The 15,212-nt window shown below is 43.3% G+C and overlaps 1 protein-coding gene across 1 annotated transcript in view; it reads right to left on the bottom strand.

Annotated features, from left to right (window-relative positions):
* Window positions 1-15,212, bottom strand: part of LOC145417744 (uncharacterized) — a 161,203-nt gene that overhangs the window by 19,916 nt on the left and 126,075 nt on the right. Inside the window, exons 11-14 of the mRNA XM_080286352.1 lie at window positions 10,421-10,599; window positions 6,036-6,203; window positions 3,520-3,676; window positions 738-860 (exon numbers count right to left, since the gene is read on the bottom strand). Coding sequence (XP_080142478.1) covers window positions 738-860; window positions 3,520-3,676; window positions 6,036-6,203; window positions 10,421-10,599 — 627 coding nt within the window. The remainder of the gene's footprint in view (window positions 1-737; window positions 861-3,519; window positions 3,677-6,035; window positions 6,204-10,420; window positions 10,600-15,212) is intronic.

The following is a 15,212-nucleotide window of genomic DNA, read 5'->3' as shown; positions in this document are numbered from 1 at the left end:
TGTGTGGTTCTGTCATAATGACATGGGTGTTGTGTATTGGCACAGGTTGCTGAATAGGACTGTCTCTCTCTTTTATCTAGAAAATCCATAACAATGAGGACTTCAGCTTCAGAATGTTAATGAGTTACAGGAAGAGCTCTTGTGCAGCCAGTGATGATACGTAGGGCGCTGTTCAGTATCTGCAAGGTTTTGGGACGGGTTTGAGACAGAATGGGAACTCATGCTGGGGGAGCACAGGGAATCACTGATCTGATCGATTGCTTGTACAGAAGGCAAAGTGATTCTTTTTGTCACCCAAAGGCTCTCCCTGCAAGAGCTCTAAGCGCATTTAGTCAAGGGGTGCATCGCCTCTTTACGCCTTGCATGTGGTCTGTCAAGATATGTCCAGTGTCATGTTATTCCAAAGATCTTGACGAACCCCAAGGGGTCGGTTGCTTATCTGTGGTCGAAGGGTCTGCTCGTTAAGACAGGCCGGGGTTAAGCAACACCAAAAACCTCTCTCTGTGTATACAGTAGGTACAGTGCCTATATCTATACCTGTCTTTATATACTAACCGTGTGCGGGTGCTGTGTGAGGCCAAGGGTCGATACCTATAGCCATCAATTTATCTCTATGTCTACTTTTATCTATACTCCTTTTTATATCTTTATATACTAACAGCGTGTGGGTGGTGTGAGAGTGAGAGGGGGTAAGTCAGTCTCTCTCTCTCTCTCTCTCTCTCTCTCTCTCAACTAACCGTGTGTGGGTGGTGTGAGGGTGAGGGCAAGGGCTGCTCCCGGTGGACTAGCGATCACCCAGTGGCAGGTAACATACAGGTGAGTTGTGGCAGGAGTTGTGTACTCCCTGGGTCCTACCTCACCTGGGAACAGAAAACACATCATCATCATCATCATCACCATCATCATTATCATCTGCAGCGGCACACGATTACTCGCCACTTTCGGCATTAGAGTGAATCGGGTCCAGAACAATATTCAGAGTTGATGACCCAAAAATTATAATTTGACTCCGCCTTTAACACTTACTAATATCACAAAGAAATAGCACACACAAAATCCGAGGCTATTCTACAGAGCTGCTACAGTCCTTTCGCCTTAACTTGGCCCAGATTTTCGTCCTTTTGCAGAGTGTTTTAAGTGGGTTGGTGACAGAAAAATACATTGCTACGGCTCTGCATCCTTTCCAAAGCACTTGTTCGTGACTAGCATTAAATTCTATTGTTAATTCATTGCTACAACTCAGCATTCAAGTTGCAGAGATGGCAGGTTTTGGCCAAGTTAGAGTGAAAAGAGTACAGCACTGTTAATTTCAAGACCTGGGCGGGAGGGTTGGGGCAAGTTTGTTTTTAGTGTCTACAGAAAGAGTATGATTTTTCTGGCTTTTATTTAGTTGGTCATTTACCCATTTATATGTGTTTTTATTTACTAATTTGTTCATTTGGGTGAGCTGGAGTGAGGGCAGCCTAATAACTGAGGTGACATGAGAGCAGTTTGTTTTTGGCCACCCCTGTCAGTTTTTTTAGACGTCTGGTTATACATACATACACACATATACACAGATACACATAGACAGACAGACAGATATATAGATAAACAGATAGACAGACAGATGGACAGACAGATACTCATTCATCCATATGTTGTGTTATAATTAAGAGCATGAAGTTTCCAGCAATTTTTGGCGTACTGAAGGCAAGAGTACAGCTAATTTCTTTTTTATCTTTCTTTTTAGTAGCATGTCAGGAAGCGTTTAAATTTCCTGGCATTTCCTCTATTTTCTTATTTTGCTGGGGTCGGGGCAAGAGATGGATTTCCTGGCAACTATTTTTTATTATTATTTTTTTTTGAGTCGCCGGGAAGGGTATGGATTTCCCGGCAATTTCTTAGCTGCTGGGGAGAAAAATATCTTGTTCTTGGCAACTGTGCGTTTTTTTTTTATATGATATGGTTCTTTTTATTTTCTAGGGAATGGGGAAATGTTATAATTATTGTTATTGTTATTATTATTATTATAATAATAATAATAATAATAATTATTATTATTATTATTATTATTATTACTACTACTACTACTGCTACTACCACTACTTCTACTACTACGTCTACTACTACTGTTACTACTACAACTATTAGTAGTAGTAGCAGTAATAGTAGTAGTAGTAGTAACAGTAGCAGTAGTAGTAGTAGTAGCAGTATTCTCTTAATCTTCTCGTCTTTAACCTTTTCAGTCTAATGAAACAAATTATCCTTGGTACTACCCGACGATTTAATCCATCACTAAAACAACCCTCTGATAGTCAAAGGGTTAATATGGCTGTATCTAACCCCTCCAGCTCCCAAGTCTCTCCTAAGCTGAATAAAATCGTCTGGAGATAACAAGAATGTGAAGTGTGTCGTTCAATTTAAGGCTTTAGTATATAATGGCTAAGAAGATACTGTTTTTTTTACAAGTGTCCCCTTTTACACACACACACACACACACACACACACACACACACACACACACACACTCCCCTCTCTCCCAAATCAGAAATGTTTACCTAAAAAGTTTGCCAAGCGCATTTTCCGTAGGCAATCACATACATTAAACACTACTTTCCCATTTTTCACGTGTGTCAGTCAACAGGGACTTTTTTACGAGAGTGAATATTCAGTTTGCAAGCTTTCCAAAATATAATATCCTTGAAACTGATTATTTTAAGTGTTTTTTCACCTTCAAGTATTAATTTTCTTATATCTACCTGTCTATAAATCCAAGGTCGCTATATTCACTGAGGTTTATTTCTACCTGGTCTGTTTCTTATTGGTATCCATTCATCCATTATCCAAACCAGCCGTCTCTCTTATAAATATGAATGTAAGGACCCGGGGCCACGTTACTCAGGCCTGACTTCGGGAGACCAGCCTCACTAGCCCCTGAGTGGCATTATGTGAACAAGAAACCTAAACCATCATCATCGTTTCTGATATTATCTGAAAATATCCAACTACAGATCGTATCATTATTATTCATCTTTCAAATTCTAATACTATACACAATACCAAATAAAGAATCTTATCCTTATTATTAATCGTTTCTAACATTTTATCTATCACTGTTCTTCGTCTTCTGTATTTTAACACTATCTAAAAATACTCAATTATATATTTTACCGTATTTCTTTCTTTCGTAACCTAACATCTATAGCTGCCCTGCTATAAATATCCTCGTTATTATTCATTAACGTCCAAAATCCATTAAGTAACAGCCTTAAATCCACAAAGGCCTCTGCCCCTTCATCAATCTTTTACGCAGGCGGAGGTGAGGAGGGGGGCATTGTATCAAGGTTAATGGTGTTTCTTTGATTACTTTGAAAAGAATTGTGTTTTGTAGCAATGAAACAGTCTAAGAAACGTCGTGGTACGGTACTAGACGGTTACGCACACACACACACACACACACACACACACACACACACACACACACACACACACACACACACACACACACACACACACTCTTTAATAATTTCGTCCCACCTGATAAAGCCTTGTAGTAGGGAGGTCCACAGATGGATGCCGGAGCGAAGGCGTAATCCAAGGTGAAGTTGAATCCAGGTGTGGCCCAGGTGAAGTGTGCTACGTGGTATATTACATCCACACCTCCACCCGCCTCCACCATGATACGCCTTATGCCCTGGGATGAAAGAGTGGATGGACAGGTTGGTAAATGAACAGGTCGACAGAAAATAGGTGGTTAAAGACACAAATGGGCAATACTGTTTTTGTTGCTAAACCCTGGGCCGTCTGATCGAGCAGACCCGTCGACCACAAATAGGCAACTGTCCCTACGGGGTCGTTCCATGGGTTCCCTACACCATTAATGATGTGTCTCTATCTTAGTCTGGCAAGTGCTGTACAGGGCTCCAATATCTGATTTGTGCTGTGTGGGTCTATTCTACATGCACGGCACATGCCATCTGCAATTCCACCCAACCCAAATCTAAACTGGTAGCTAAGGAGGGCTGGGTGATGTCCTGATTTGAGACTAGCTAGCTAAACTCGATCAAAGCTACTTAACGACACCTACGATGGGTGGATGTCAGGAGAGAGGCTTGTAATACAGGGTTCTAATCAAGGTGTATTATTGCTCTGCTAGTGATGTATGTAGGTGCTTCTTCATTGCTAGTGATGGAATATGTGGAGATGGAATATTGTTGTTGAGAGTTGGATAATGTTTGTGTGGTGATTGTTTCATGTGTCTATAATCGGTAAAATACATGGGTGACTCGAAAGACAGGTGGACTAAAAAACATGTATTATTTTATTCAGTTTAGGGGAAAGCCCTCGCAGTGAAGGGGTCGGCGTGTCAGTATTCATTAATTAACCTGTCATTCAGACAGAATTTGAGGAGAGAAAACTTGTATACATACGAGATGGGGGTGCGACCGTCCAAATACAATAGTAGTAGTAGTAGTAATAGTAGTCGTAGTAGTCGTAGTAATAGTAGTAGCAGTAGCAGGAGTAGTAGTAGGAGTAGTAGTAGTAGTAGTAGTAGTAGGAGTAGTAGTAGTAATAATGAAAATAATAATAATAAAATAGTAATAATAATAATAATAATAATAATAATAATAATAACATTAATAATATCTGTCTCCACTTCAGAGTTTCTTCAATCCTTCAGCCAGAGAACATTTTTTAATCTTATTCTCGTTAACCAAAAGACGATTTCATACAGCTCAGGCCAGACCTCTCGTAGTGGAGGGGTTAATGGGGGCTGCAGCTAACCCCTCCAACTCAGCCACTCTTTCCTTGAGCCAAATATTACAGTACGAAGGCCGGCAGGAAAAAGTAAGAGTGCATAGTCAGAGTGAAGTGGTTAATATGAAAAGAGAATGTACCCCAGTGACAAAAGAAATTAGGATTCATAATGGGAAACACGCAAAGACTCTCACCAAGACGAAACTCTAGACGGCAGAGACGAAATTAAAGAAGCGCGGGCCGTGTGACAGGGCCGGAGAGAAACAGGAAACTTCTTTACTTCTTTGGGCACAACTTCACAAAAACTTCGCGAGTTTGAGAAGAAAATTATTGGCTGGGGTAAAAAAAAAGAAAGAAGAAAATAAGGCTGACTGCAACGCCCACACACGCAAAAAGAAGGTTCGCTTTCTTTGCTACTCAGGCGGTTAGGTTTCTTTGATGAAGTTACTTTGACGGTTCGCTCTTTGCTACAGATATTTTTGCTTTCTTTGATGTAGCTAATTTGGTGGTGTGCTCTCTCTGCCTTTGCTACTTCGGCGAGTCGCTCTCTCTGCCTTTTCTACTTTGGCTGTTCGCTCTTTTCGGCTTTGCTACTTTGGAGGTGCGCTCTCTTTGCCTTTGCTACTTTGGCGGTTCGCTCTCTGTCTCAGTTACTTTCCCGAATCGCTTTCTTTGTCCCAGCTACTTTGGCGTTTAGCTTTCTTTGATGCAGTTACTTTGGCGGGTCGTTCTCACTGCCACAGCTACTTTCATGGCTGTTCCCTCTGCCGCATCTGCTTTCTCTGTCGTACCCATTTTGGCGATTCGCACTCTTTGCTACTTAGATGAGTTGTTCCGCTCTTTAACTTTCGCAGATTGATCTCTCCGTCACTTCTACTTTCGTGCTCTGCTATATTCGTCACAAGGTACTTTTCTGTTTTCTTTGTTGCAGACATTTCCTTCTTTTTTCTTTCATTTTTGTCAGTATCGATGGGAAAAAAGTAATGGACGGAACTACACCAAGACTGGAATAAGGACTGAAGACCATCACAGAAACAAGTGACTGAAGTGGTATTAAAGGTCAAGGGTCAGATCAAGGTCAAGGACATAATAAACTATTGAACGGAATTGTATGAAATTTGGAGCAGTTACTGAGGGCCATTAAAGGGACAATCTATTAAATTTTGGACGAAAAAGGTCAAAGGTCAAAGTCAAGGTCATAAAAAGAAAAACAATTGACCATGACTTCTGAAACCCTGGCGGAGGTATACGTTCTCTGAGTTGTCTTGTCATATTATTTCAACCTTTACGCTCACCTTCATGTCCCCACAGACGCATGCGATGACGTGGTGTGTCTGGGTGTGCAGGACGATGAGGTGGTCGACGTGCGTGAGGTCTACCATGGTGGGACGACACACACACCCCTCGTCACCACACTGGGTCGTGCAATGCGCCGCCGTGGGGGTGGGACTGCCCTCTCTCACCTGTGACGAAGAAAAAAAATCGCCTGATGTTAAGTGGAACAGAGCACCAGAGCTGTCCCGGCCATGTGCTGGTTAATTAATGCCTTAGAAATACGACGGGTGGTAACCATATAACCAAACAGCGTGATGATGTGGAGCCTCCTACAATGACCCCGTTAACTGGATGGGATGATGCAAATGCAGCGTCCATCCACGAACCAAACCTCCACACTCTTTCCCGTACCTCATTGTGGCGAAGCGCTGTCTGCCACAAGCGAACACCAGTTTATTGCACGGGATGGTCCTGCAGGGGCAGTTGCTTGCCTGAGGTCGGTGGGTTTGCTCGGCCAGACACACCAAAGTAACTCAACAACAACAACATGGAAGTGTGAAGATCTATGTGAAGCGGGCGAGGGTAAGATGTAATATGACGGGACTGATGCTGTGAGGCAAAGTTTCCTAATAAGGGACTTTCCTCTCTGTTAATTCATGAACTTTAGCATCCAACTTGGCAGTGGAATATTAGCAGCGTCAGTGAACCGTCTGCACACACTCGTGAACCTCACAGAATCTTGGCAATGTGTTCTTAAAATTATTCTGATTAAACCCCTATGGTCGGGGCAGGTTCTATATAGGGACACCTCCATGTGGTGGCACCTATATAACTGGGCGGCTCCACTGCACGGTTATACAAACGTCCCTCATCTTCCTCTATATCCACCACAAGGATGGTGGACTGCAGGAGAGAGGCAACTTCAACCTGAGGCCCACCGAAGTATTGTGCATAATAACGTGAAATATACGACAAAATATAACGATTCATGAAATAGCGTATAAGAGATATTTCGAAGTGAAGGAGGTACAGTAGCTTAAATGAAGTCTTGGGAGTAAAAGTTAACAAGTAAGGAGATTATCATAAAGAACTAATAGGAAGAAGGGGCAGCAGAGAGTGAGGTGAGAGGGGTGAAGCAGACAGAGAGGATAGCAGATAGTGGGGCAAACAAAAGGGGTACAAGACAGTAGAACAGACAAAAGGGGTAGGAGAGAGTGCGGCAGACATACAGGATAACAATTGGGTAGACAGAAGGAGTAGCAGATAGTAGAGCAGACAGAAGAGAGAGCAGACAGTACCAGAAGGGTTTGGAGATAGCGGAGCAGACGGAATGGTTAGCAGACAGTGAAGCAGACAGAAGGGAGAAAGAATAGTAAAGCAGACAGAAGGAGTAGGAGAGAGTGAGGTGAAGGCAGTGGGCAGTATCGACCCGCCTCCTCTCCAGGTCACCTACATGCATAATGCAGCTCCGGCGCCGAATTGAAAGAACTGTACTGAGCACCCTCGACTGACTCTGCAACTATTTGTCACAATTTCGCAATATCTACACCCTTTCCATAGCACTTCTTCTTGACCAGCACATATTCTAGTGTTCCTATATTGTTACAATTCAGCATTCATGACGGCAGGATGACAGTTCAGGCCAAGTTAAAAGGAAAGTGGATTAAAATGGAGAAAAGTGTGAACCTCTGCACGAACAAAGCAAGAAAAGTCTGGTTCTAACAGCTGCGTTCTTTACTAATACAGTTTTATGTGACAAAAATATACAGGGAACTACGTGTCTTTGGGTGTATGACGCTAATAAGGTTTCATCTGACAATTATACGGGGAATAATTATGTCTTTGGGTGTAGGACGGTGTATCGTTGTCCCAAATCATCCAATGTTAACCCTTCAATACCAAGACCTCTGAGCTTATTACTGTTATATTAAAGTGATTTCACTCAACTCTGGGCAGATTATTTTTTTGACCTTCAGTGGTTATATATATTCATTAACTCCCTTTCGAAGAAGTCTCTCCCTGGCACATCTTCGTGACTAGCATCATTTTCTTGTGTTATCTACTGTTACGTATCAGAAGTCAAGATGTGGAGATGGTAATTTACGGTGAAGTCAAAGGGAGTAGAGTAGTATGCAGACTAAAACGATCTCTCTCTCTCTCTCTTTCTCTCTCTCTTCTGGCACACTTCCCATCGTGGGGTTGGGGTGAACGTGGAAGCAGAGTCAACAGCAGACCCGCCACTTCAGTCAACACATCGCCAGCCTCTTTCCGCCAGCTTAGACTCGTCTGTGTGTGTGTGTGTGTGTGTGTGTGTGTGTGTGTGTGTGTGTGTGTGTGTGTGTGTGTGTGTGTGTGTGTGTGTGTGTGTGTGTGTGTGTGTGTGTGTGTGTGTGTGTGTGTGTGTGTGTGTGTGTGTGTGTGTGTGTGTGTGTGTGTGTGTGTGTGTGTGTGTGTGTGTGTGTGTGTGTGTGTGTGTGTGTGTGTGTGTGTGTGTGTGTGTGTGTGTGTGTGTGTGTGTGTGTGTGTGTGTGTGTGTGTGTGTGTGTGTGTGTGTGTGTGTGTGTGTGTGTGTGTGTGTGTGTGTGTGTGTGTGTGTGTGTGTGTGTGTGTGTGTGTGTGTGTGTGTGTGTGTGTGTGTGTGTGTGTGTGTGTGTGTGTGTGTGTGTGTGTGTGTGTGTGTGTGTGTGTGTGTGTGTGTGTGTGTGTGTGTGTGTGTGTGTGTGTGTGTGTGTGTGTGTGTGTGTGTGTGTGTGTGTGTGTGTGTGTGTGTGTGTGTGTGTGTGTGTGTGTGTGTGTGTGTGTGTGTGTGTGTGTGTGTGTGTGTGTGTGTGTGTGTATGTGTGTGTGTGTGTGTGTGTGTGTGTGTGTGTGTGTGTGTGTGTGTGTGTGTGTGTGTGTGTGTGTGTGTGTGTGTGTGTGTGTGTGTGTGTGTGTGTGTGTGTGTGTGTGTGTGTGTGTGTGTGTGTGTTTGCCAACTCTGAACTGTGTTATGCATGAGCCGCGCATGAATGACTTTGCGTGCATGGGACGGGAGGAAGAGGATGCTGTCGAATAGATTACCAGTACAGTTCAGAGGATTTAGTTGTATTTACGGTTATAAACCCTCCTTCCTGTTGAATTCTCGCCCCCGTTATGCATGACCCTACCGTGAATGATTAGGTGCATGGGAAGACAGGCTCAGGGTCAGATTACAAAGGGGACATATGGAGTACTATGTCTGGGGTTTATAGAGTTTTTAATGGCCTACGAACTAAGGAATGCTTGTACTTTATCATTCGTTTCTGTGGTATACCCCATGAAGTTTTATGCGTCTCTTTTCTGGCATTTCTACCTGTCAACAAATAAATTAGCTACACAATTATTCATGGTTGTAACTACGCACGGAGCTGGCACACTACTCCCACCTGAATATGTAGTTAATCATCAAATATGGAGGTCTGTGATATAAAAGGTGCTCAGGGCCTTCACATTCGCTTGTCCTGCTCTGTGCCAAGTGGTTTCATTATCAATTAAAATAGTCTACGAGGAACTGAGCTGGGCATTGCTACTCGTCAGCTTTCTATACGGTAGGCTTGTGAATTTTCGCTCCTCCAGCGCATGATCTACGCAGGGATGAGTTAAGGTACGTCAGGGGAGACTGATACTGCTGAATGTAGTTGAGGATAAATATAGGAGCAATACTATTCAAGCGATAAACTCTCTCCTTTTACTCTCCAGCCTGTTATGAATGAGATATGCGTGAGTAACTCTGTGTGAACTGTAGGTGAGGGGAGATAAAGATTACTGGGTGGTATGTTCAAGTCATAAAGACCAGCGGTTCTGTTCAGCAACTCATTTATACGAGCGTAATAAATTTTTCCCCCTGTTAAGTACGAGCCAGGCGTGAATGAATGTACAAGTGAGGGCAGGTAGACGCTGCTGAATGTAGCATGCAATCTACGAGTAATATAGATCAGCAATTCTATTTACCATGTCTATTTATATAAATGTAATGATTTCTCTCCCTTGTTACGTACGAGTCACGCATGAATGACTTTGTGTGTAAGTGAGGGCAAGTGCAAAACGGGAACGGTAATGCACGAGTATACCTTCAATACCTTTTACCAAAGTTTATCTATCTATCTATCTATCTATTATACGGCAATACAGTCTTACCTTTGTTTAAAATGGGGTATGCGTGAATGACTGTTCGCATGTGAGGGGATATGAATGCCGTCCAATGTTACCCAGGTTTTCCACGTGGTTTATCTGTATTAAGGCAATAAACACTGACTCCTGTTAAACTCTGGCTCTGAGTGTGTGTGTGTGTGTGTGTGTGTGTGTGTGTGTGAGAGAGAGAGAGAGATGTAGCTACAGTACAGGCCAAGTTTTTCGTTCTACTACTACTACTATTACTACAACCTACCGTAAGGGACAGGGACTGAGAGGCAGCGGGCACGAAGAGGTAGCTACAGTTGAGGGCCCCTTCCACGTTCCACAGCAGGGTGGTGGAGGGTTGGTGCAGGGAGCCTCGGCCTGGCGGGGTAGCTCCATAGAACATCACATCACACACGCTGCCTGGGTTCTTCGTGCCCTCCTGACGCGCTGTAGGAGGAAGTGGGGACATGTAGAGAAAGGGAAGAGGTGTGGGGAGGCTGTAGAGAGAGAGGGAGGGGTGTGGGGAGGCTGTAGAGACAGGGGGAGGGGTGTGGAGATATGTAGGATGAGAGGAGGAGTGGTGGTGTGTGGGATTCTGTGGTATCTCAGAAAAAACATTACATTACACGCACTGCAGAGGGTTTTGGTCCCCTCCTGGTGTGTTGTAGGGCTAAACAGGGGGTGTGGAGTGGGGGAGAGAGGTGTGGGGGTTATAGAGTGGGAGTGGGGGAACTGTTAAAGTGTGGGAGTGGGTTTGTAGTGTGATGATATGAGATGCTTTTGGAGAATATCGCATCACACACAGTGCAGGGATTCTTGGGGTTCTCCTAAGGCACTGTGTGGGAGTGGGGGATTAGTTGTGTGTACGGCAGGGGTGTAGAGGTGTGTGGGTCGGGGGGGGGGGGATGGTGTGGAAGAGACAGGAAGTATAAGATAGTGGTATTGTAATTTTTTTTAAAACAAGGAAGCGGAATATAACGACACATACATCAATCGACTTCCTTGTTCCCCATATGGAGGAACTGAGGATTGTAGAGGCAGGGTGAAGGGGTGTGAGAGTGGGAGGTGGGGAGAGGGAAGGCCAGGGCGTGTGGAAATGGTTATTAGCGTTATATATTGTAGTGCCGTAGAATATCGAGGCACACAAACTGCTGTGGAGGAATGGGGATGGCAGATTGGAAGCAAAGGGTGTGGGCGTTGTAGATTGGGGGGAAGACGTTTATGTGTGTCGGGGTCTGGTGGTGTAGTAGGTGTGGTAGCGTAAAGGAGTGTGGGAGTGTGGGGGTTTGGTGGTGCAGTAGATGTGGTAGCGTAAAGGAGTGTGGGAGTGGGTGGTATTGGGGTGTAGTAGGTGTGGTAGTGTAAAGGAGTGTGGGATTTGGTGGTCTAATAGGTGTGGTAGTGTAATACTTAGTGGGACTATTGGTTCTAGAAAATGTCTATCCTAACATCTGATCTCTCACTTACATATACATGGTAAAACTGTCCGCTGTTTGAAAATGCATGATGATCACCAGTTTCTCATCTCGTCTTATTAAGCTTTGACGCTCCATATTATTTTGACCACATTCTGTCCTTATCTCCAACCTGTCTAATAACCAGTTTTTTCACAAAGTGGGTAAATAAAAAAAATATTGCTTTCCCTCCCATCCTCCTCACACACCTCTACAACTTTCCTCCTCCCCCTCCCTCGCATGTCCCCTTCCCCTCACCCCTTCCCTCCCTCTGCCTTCCTAACAACTAACTCCCCTTCCTTCCCCCTTCTACCTAACTGAATAAACAGTAATATCAGCCAGACGGATTACAAGGAGGAAAAGAGTAAAAAGCTACGTGGCGAGTAAAGGCAGAAGGTAGCACATTTAATACGTAATCTTAAAATAGTAATCACCTTTCTCAATAGCCAATGGTGTTATCAGGTAAATTTGAGCCCCGGACCAAATGCTGGGGGTCACGTTTTTCTGGTGCCAATAATACCTTACATGAACATTACGGCACACATCGGTTCGGGGTCCTTGGTGCCCTGGTTTTATGCTGTGGAAGAGTCCGGGGGTCGTAGAGTAGGGGAAGGAGTGTGTGGATGGGAGACGGCAAGTGGGGGAGCCAGAGAGTCTGGGAGGGGCTGGTATTATGATGCTATGGAGTACCTTGGCTGGATACCACACACACACACACACACACACACACACACACACGCTTGGAGAGACTGAAGTGAGTGAGGTGAGGGGAGAGAACTATACTACACTGCTGGGTTGGCAAGTCAGGGGAAGGGCAGTGAGGCGAGCAGTGATGGGCAAGGCAAGGGAAGCAGACGGCAGGGGCAGAGAACAAGGAAACAGTAAAGACAGCGATGAAGGAGGAGGAGGAGAGGTGCAAGGGAAGAGCAGCGCGGGAGGCTGGAGGGTGTAGAGGGGACGTAAAGATGAATAAAGAGATGAATATGAAAGGAAAGGAAACGAAACGAAAGGCGAAGGAAGAGGAGGAGGAGGAAAATGAACGGTGATGGAGAGGAGGAGAAAGGGAAGTCATAAGTAAGAACAGGATGCAGAAAGAGGAAGAGGAGGAAGGAGTGAGGAGGCAAGGTGAGAAAACGATAAAGAAGAGGAAAGAGGAAATAGGTGAGAATCAGTGAAGAGTAGGACTAAGGAAGAGAAAGAGGGAGGAAGGAGAAGGATAAAGAGGACAGGAGGGTAGAAGGGAGATGAGGATGAGGGAAGATAGGAAGAAGGGGAGAGAGAGAGAGAGAGAGAGAGAGAGAGAGAGAGAGAGAGAACTGAGCAGAAGCAGATGGCAAAGGCACAGAGCAAAAAGCAGAAACAGTAAGAAGGAGGAAGCAGAAAGAAGTAAGGATGATGCAAGGAGATAGCAATAAAAGAGAGGGTGATGAAGGACAAAGAAGGAGACGGGAGGAAGAAGGAAGAGGCGGAAAGAAGGAAAAAGGGGAAAGAAAGGAAGAGCACGCAGGGAGACAGCAATAAAGGGAGAATAAAAGAGATAGAGAGAGATGAGATTGTAGGAAGACATGAAGATAAGAGAATGAGAAGAATGAAAAGGGGAGAATGTATGAATCGAGGAAATGATGAATGACGGAGAAGGAAACAGAGAACTATAAGGAGAAAAGGGGTATAAAAAAATATTAGAGCAAATCAGACAACTGAGAGAAGCTAAAAACACACACACACACACACACACACACACACACACACACACACACACACACACACACACACACACACACGAGGTAAACATGGACTAATAAAAAAAAAAACAAGACAAAAAACAACAATGGGGCGGAAGAGAGAGGAGTGAGAGTCTTTAAAAAAAAAAAAAAAACATGAATATATAGAATCAAAAAGTAAAACAATTAAAAGAAAAAGGAAATCAGTGGGAAGGAAGAGAGAGGAGAGAGTGAGATAAAGGAAGAATGAAGAAAAGAAGAGGAAATAATGGTATGAATATAAAACAAATGGTGAAACGAGGGAAAGCAAATGGGGAAGAAAGGAAATAGAGTAAGACTAAGATGGTCTAAAAGGAACGAACAGTGGGAAATATGGGAAATAATATAAAAGATTTGTAGGATATAATATACAAACCCTATCAATAAAAGACACATAAGAAAATTTAGGAAAACGCACGAAGCAAATAGATGGCAAGAAAAATAACATCGAGAATAAAAATACGAATATATGAAAAGAGAATGAGGAGGAGAGGAGAGGAGAGGAGAGGAAGACTTGAAGAAGATGGATAGGCAGAAGAAAAAATACGTATTCCTGCCACTATAGATGACACGACTGAAAAACTAAGAAAAATAAGAGAGGAATAAGAGAATCAGAATATATACTTATATGAGAGAAAAATGAATCGATAGAGACAGGTGTGGATCTTTTACCTGCTTCATCTTGAGAATTTTACCACATTAGATAGATTGATAGATAAACAGCTAGACAGAGAGACAAGGATAGGTAGATAGATAGACTCTGCTATCTACAGACGGTTTTCTTCAGCTCAAGATAAGCTTCTCATTTTGGAGGGTTAAAAGCAGCCTTAATTAATCCTTCACTACAATGAGTCTCTCTCTCTCTCTCTCTCTCTCGATATAAACACTAAAAAAAGGAGTTATGATGGGATATATAGACGGAAGATTAAAGACACGTGATGAGAAGAAACACTAGAGAGAAAACAACAACGAGGCAAATATGGAAAAATAAACACACACACACACACACACACACACACACACACACACACACACACACACACAATAGGATGGGAGGAAGTGGAGAGAGAGACTTAAAAGGGAATAGAGGGAAGGAATGCAAAAGAGAAGTCCAGTCAATAAAACAGAAAATATAATGAACGCAGCTTTAAAACACGGAACATATAGGAGAGAGAGAGAGAGAGAGAGAGAGAGAGAGAGAGAGAGAGAGATTCTTTGGCCCGTAGCATAAGACAAGACTGAGGAGAGGGTAGGGAGGCAATAAAAGGGGGAACTAAGACAGAATAGGAAAAACAAAGGAAATGCTGAAGAAAGCTAAGGAAATACAAGAAAAAAGACGACGACGAAAATAAGACAATAAGAAAATGCGAGGAAATGTTGAGGAGAAAAGAGAAACTAGACATGAGGAAAGGAATGTAAAATAACAAAAAAAAAAAGAATAATGAAGGAAATTATTGAAGAGAAATGAAGAAATACACAGGAAGAAGGAAAAGGTGAAGATGAAAAGGAAAAGAATAAACAAGAAAGAAGGGAGGGCAAGAGAGGAAAATAATGAAGAAAGGAAAGAAGGATGGAAAGGGAAATGAAAGGAAGACAAGAAGCAAACAGTGGGATAATGAAGAGAGGGAAGAAGAAGAAAAATATGAACAAAAAAAAAGGATAAAATGAAGAGACGGGAGGAGGCAGGCAGAGGGAAGAAAAATATAGAGAAAAAGGAAGGGAATAAGCAAAAATGACGAAAGAGGAGGAGGAGGAGAAAAATGGGAAGAAGGAGAAGGAGGCGAAGTACGAGGAAAAGAAGGAGGAAGGGAAGACGAGAGAGGGAGATGTTGTAAGGAGAAAAGGA

The sequence above is a fragment of the Coenobita brevimanus genome, chromosome 111, assembly GCF_032717465.1.
Source record: "Coenobita brevimanus isolate Jiangsu-jjx chromosome 111, ASM3271746v2, whole genome shotgun sequence".
Classification (NCBI taxonomy): domain Eukaryota; kingdom Metazoa; phylum Arthropoda; class Malacostraca; order Decapoda; family Coenobitidae; genus Coenobita; species Coenobita brevimanus.
The sequence above is the reverse complement of the archived record's forward strand: the minus strand, read 5'-3'. Positions and strand labels throughout refer to the sequence as shown.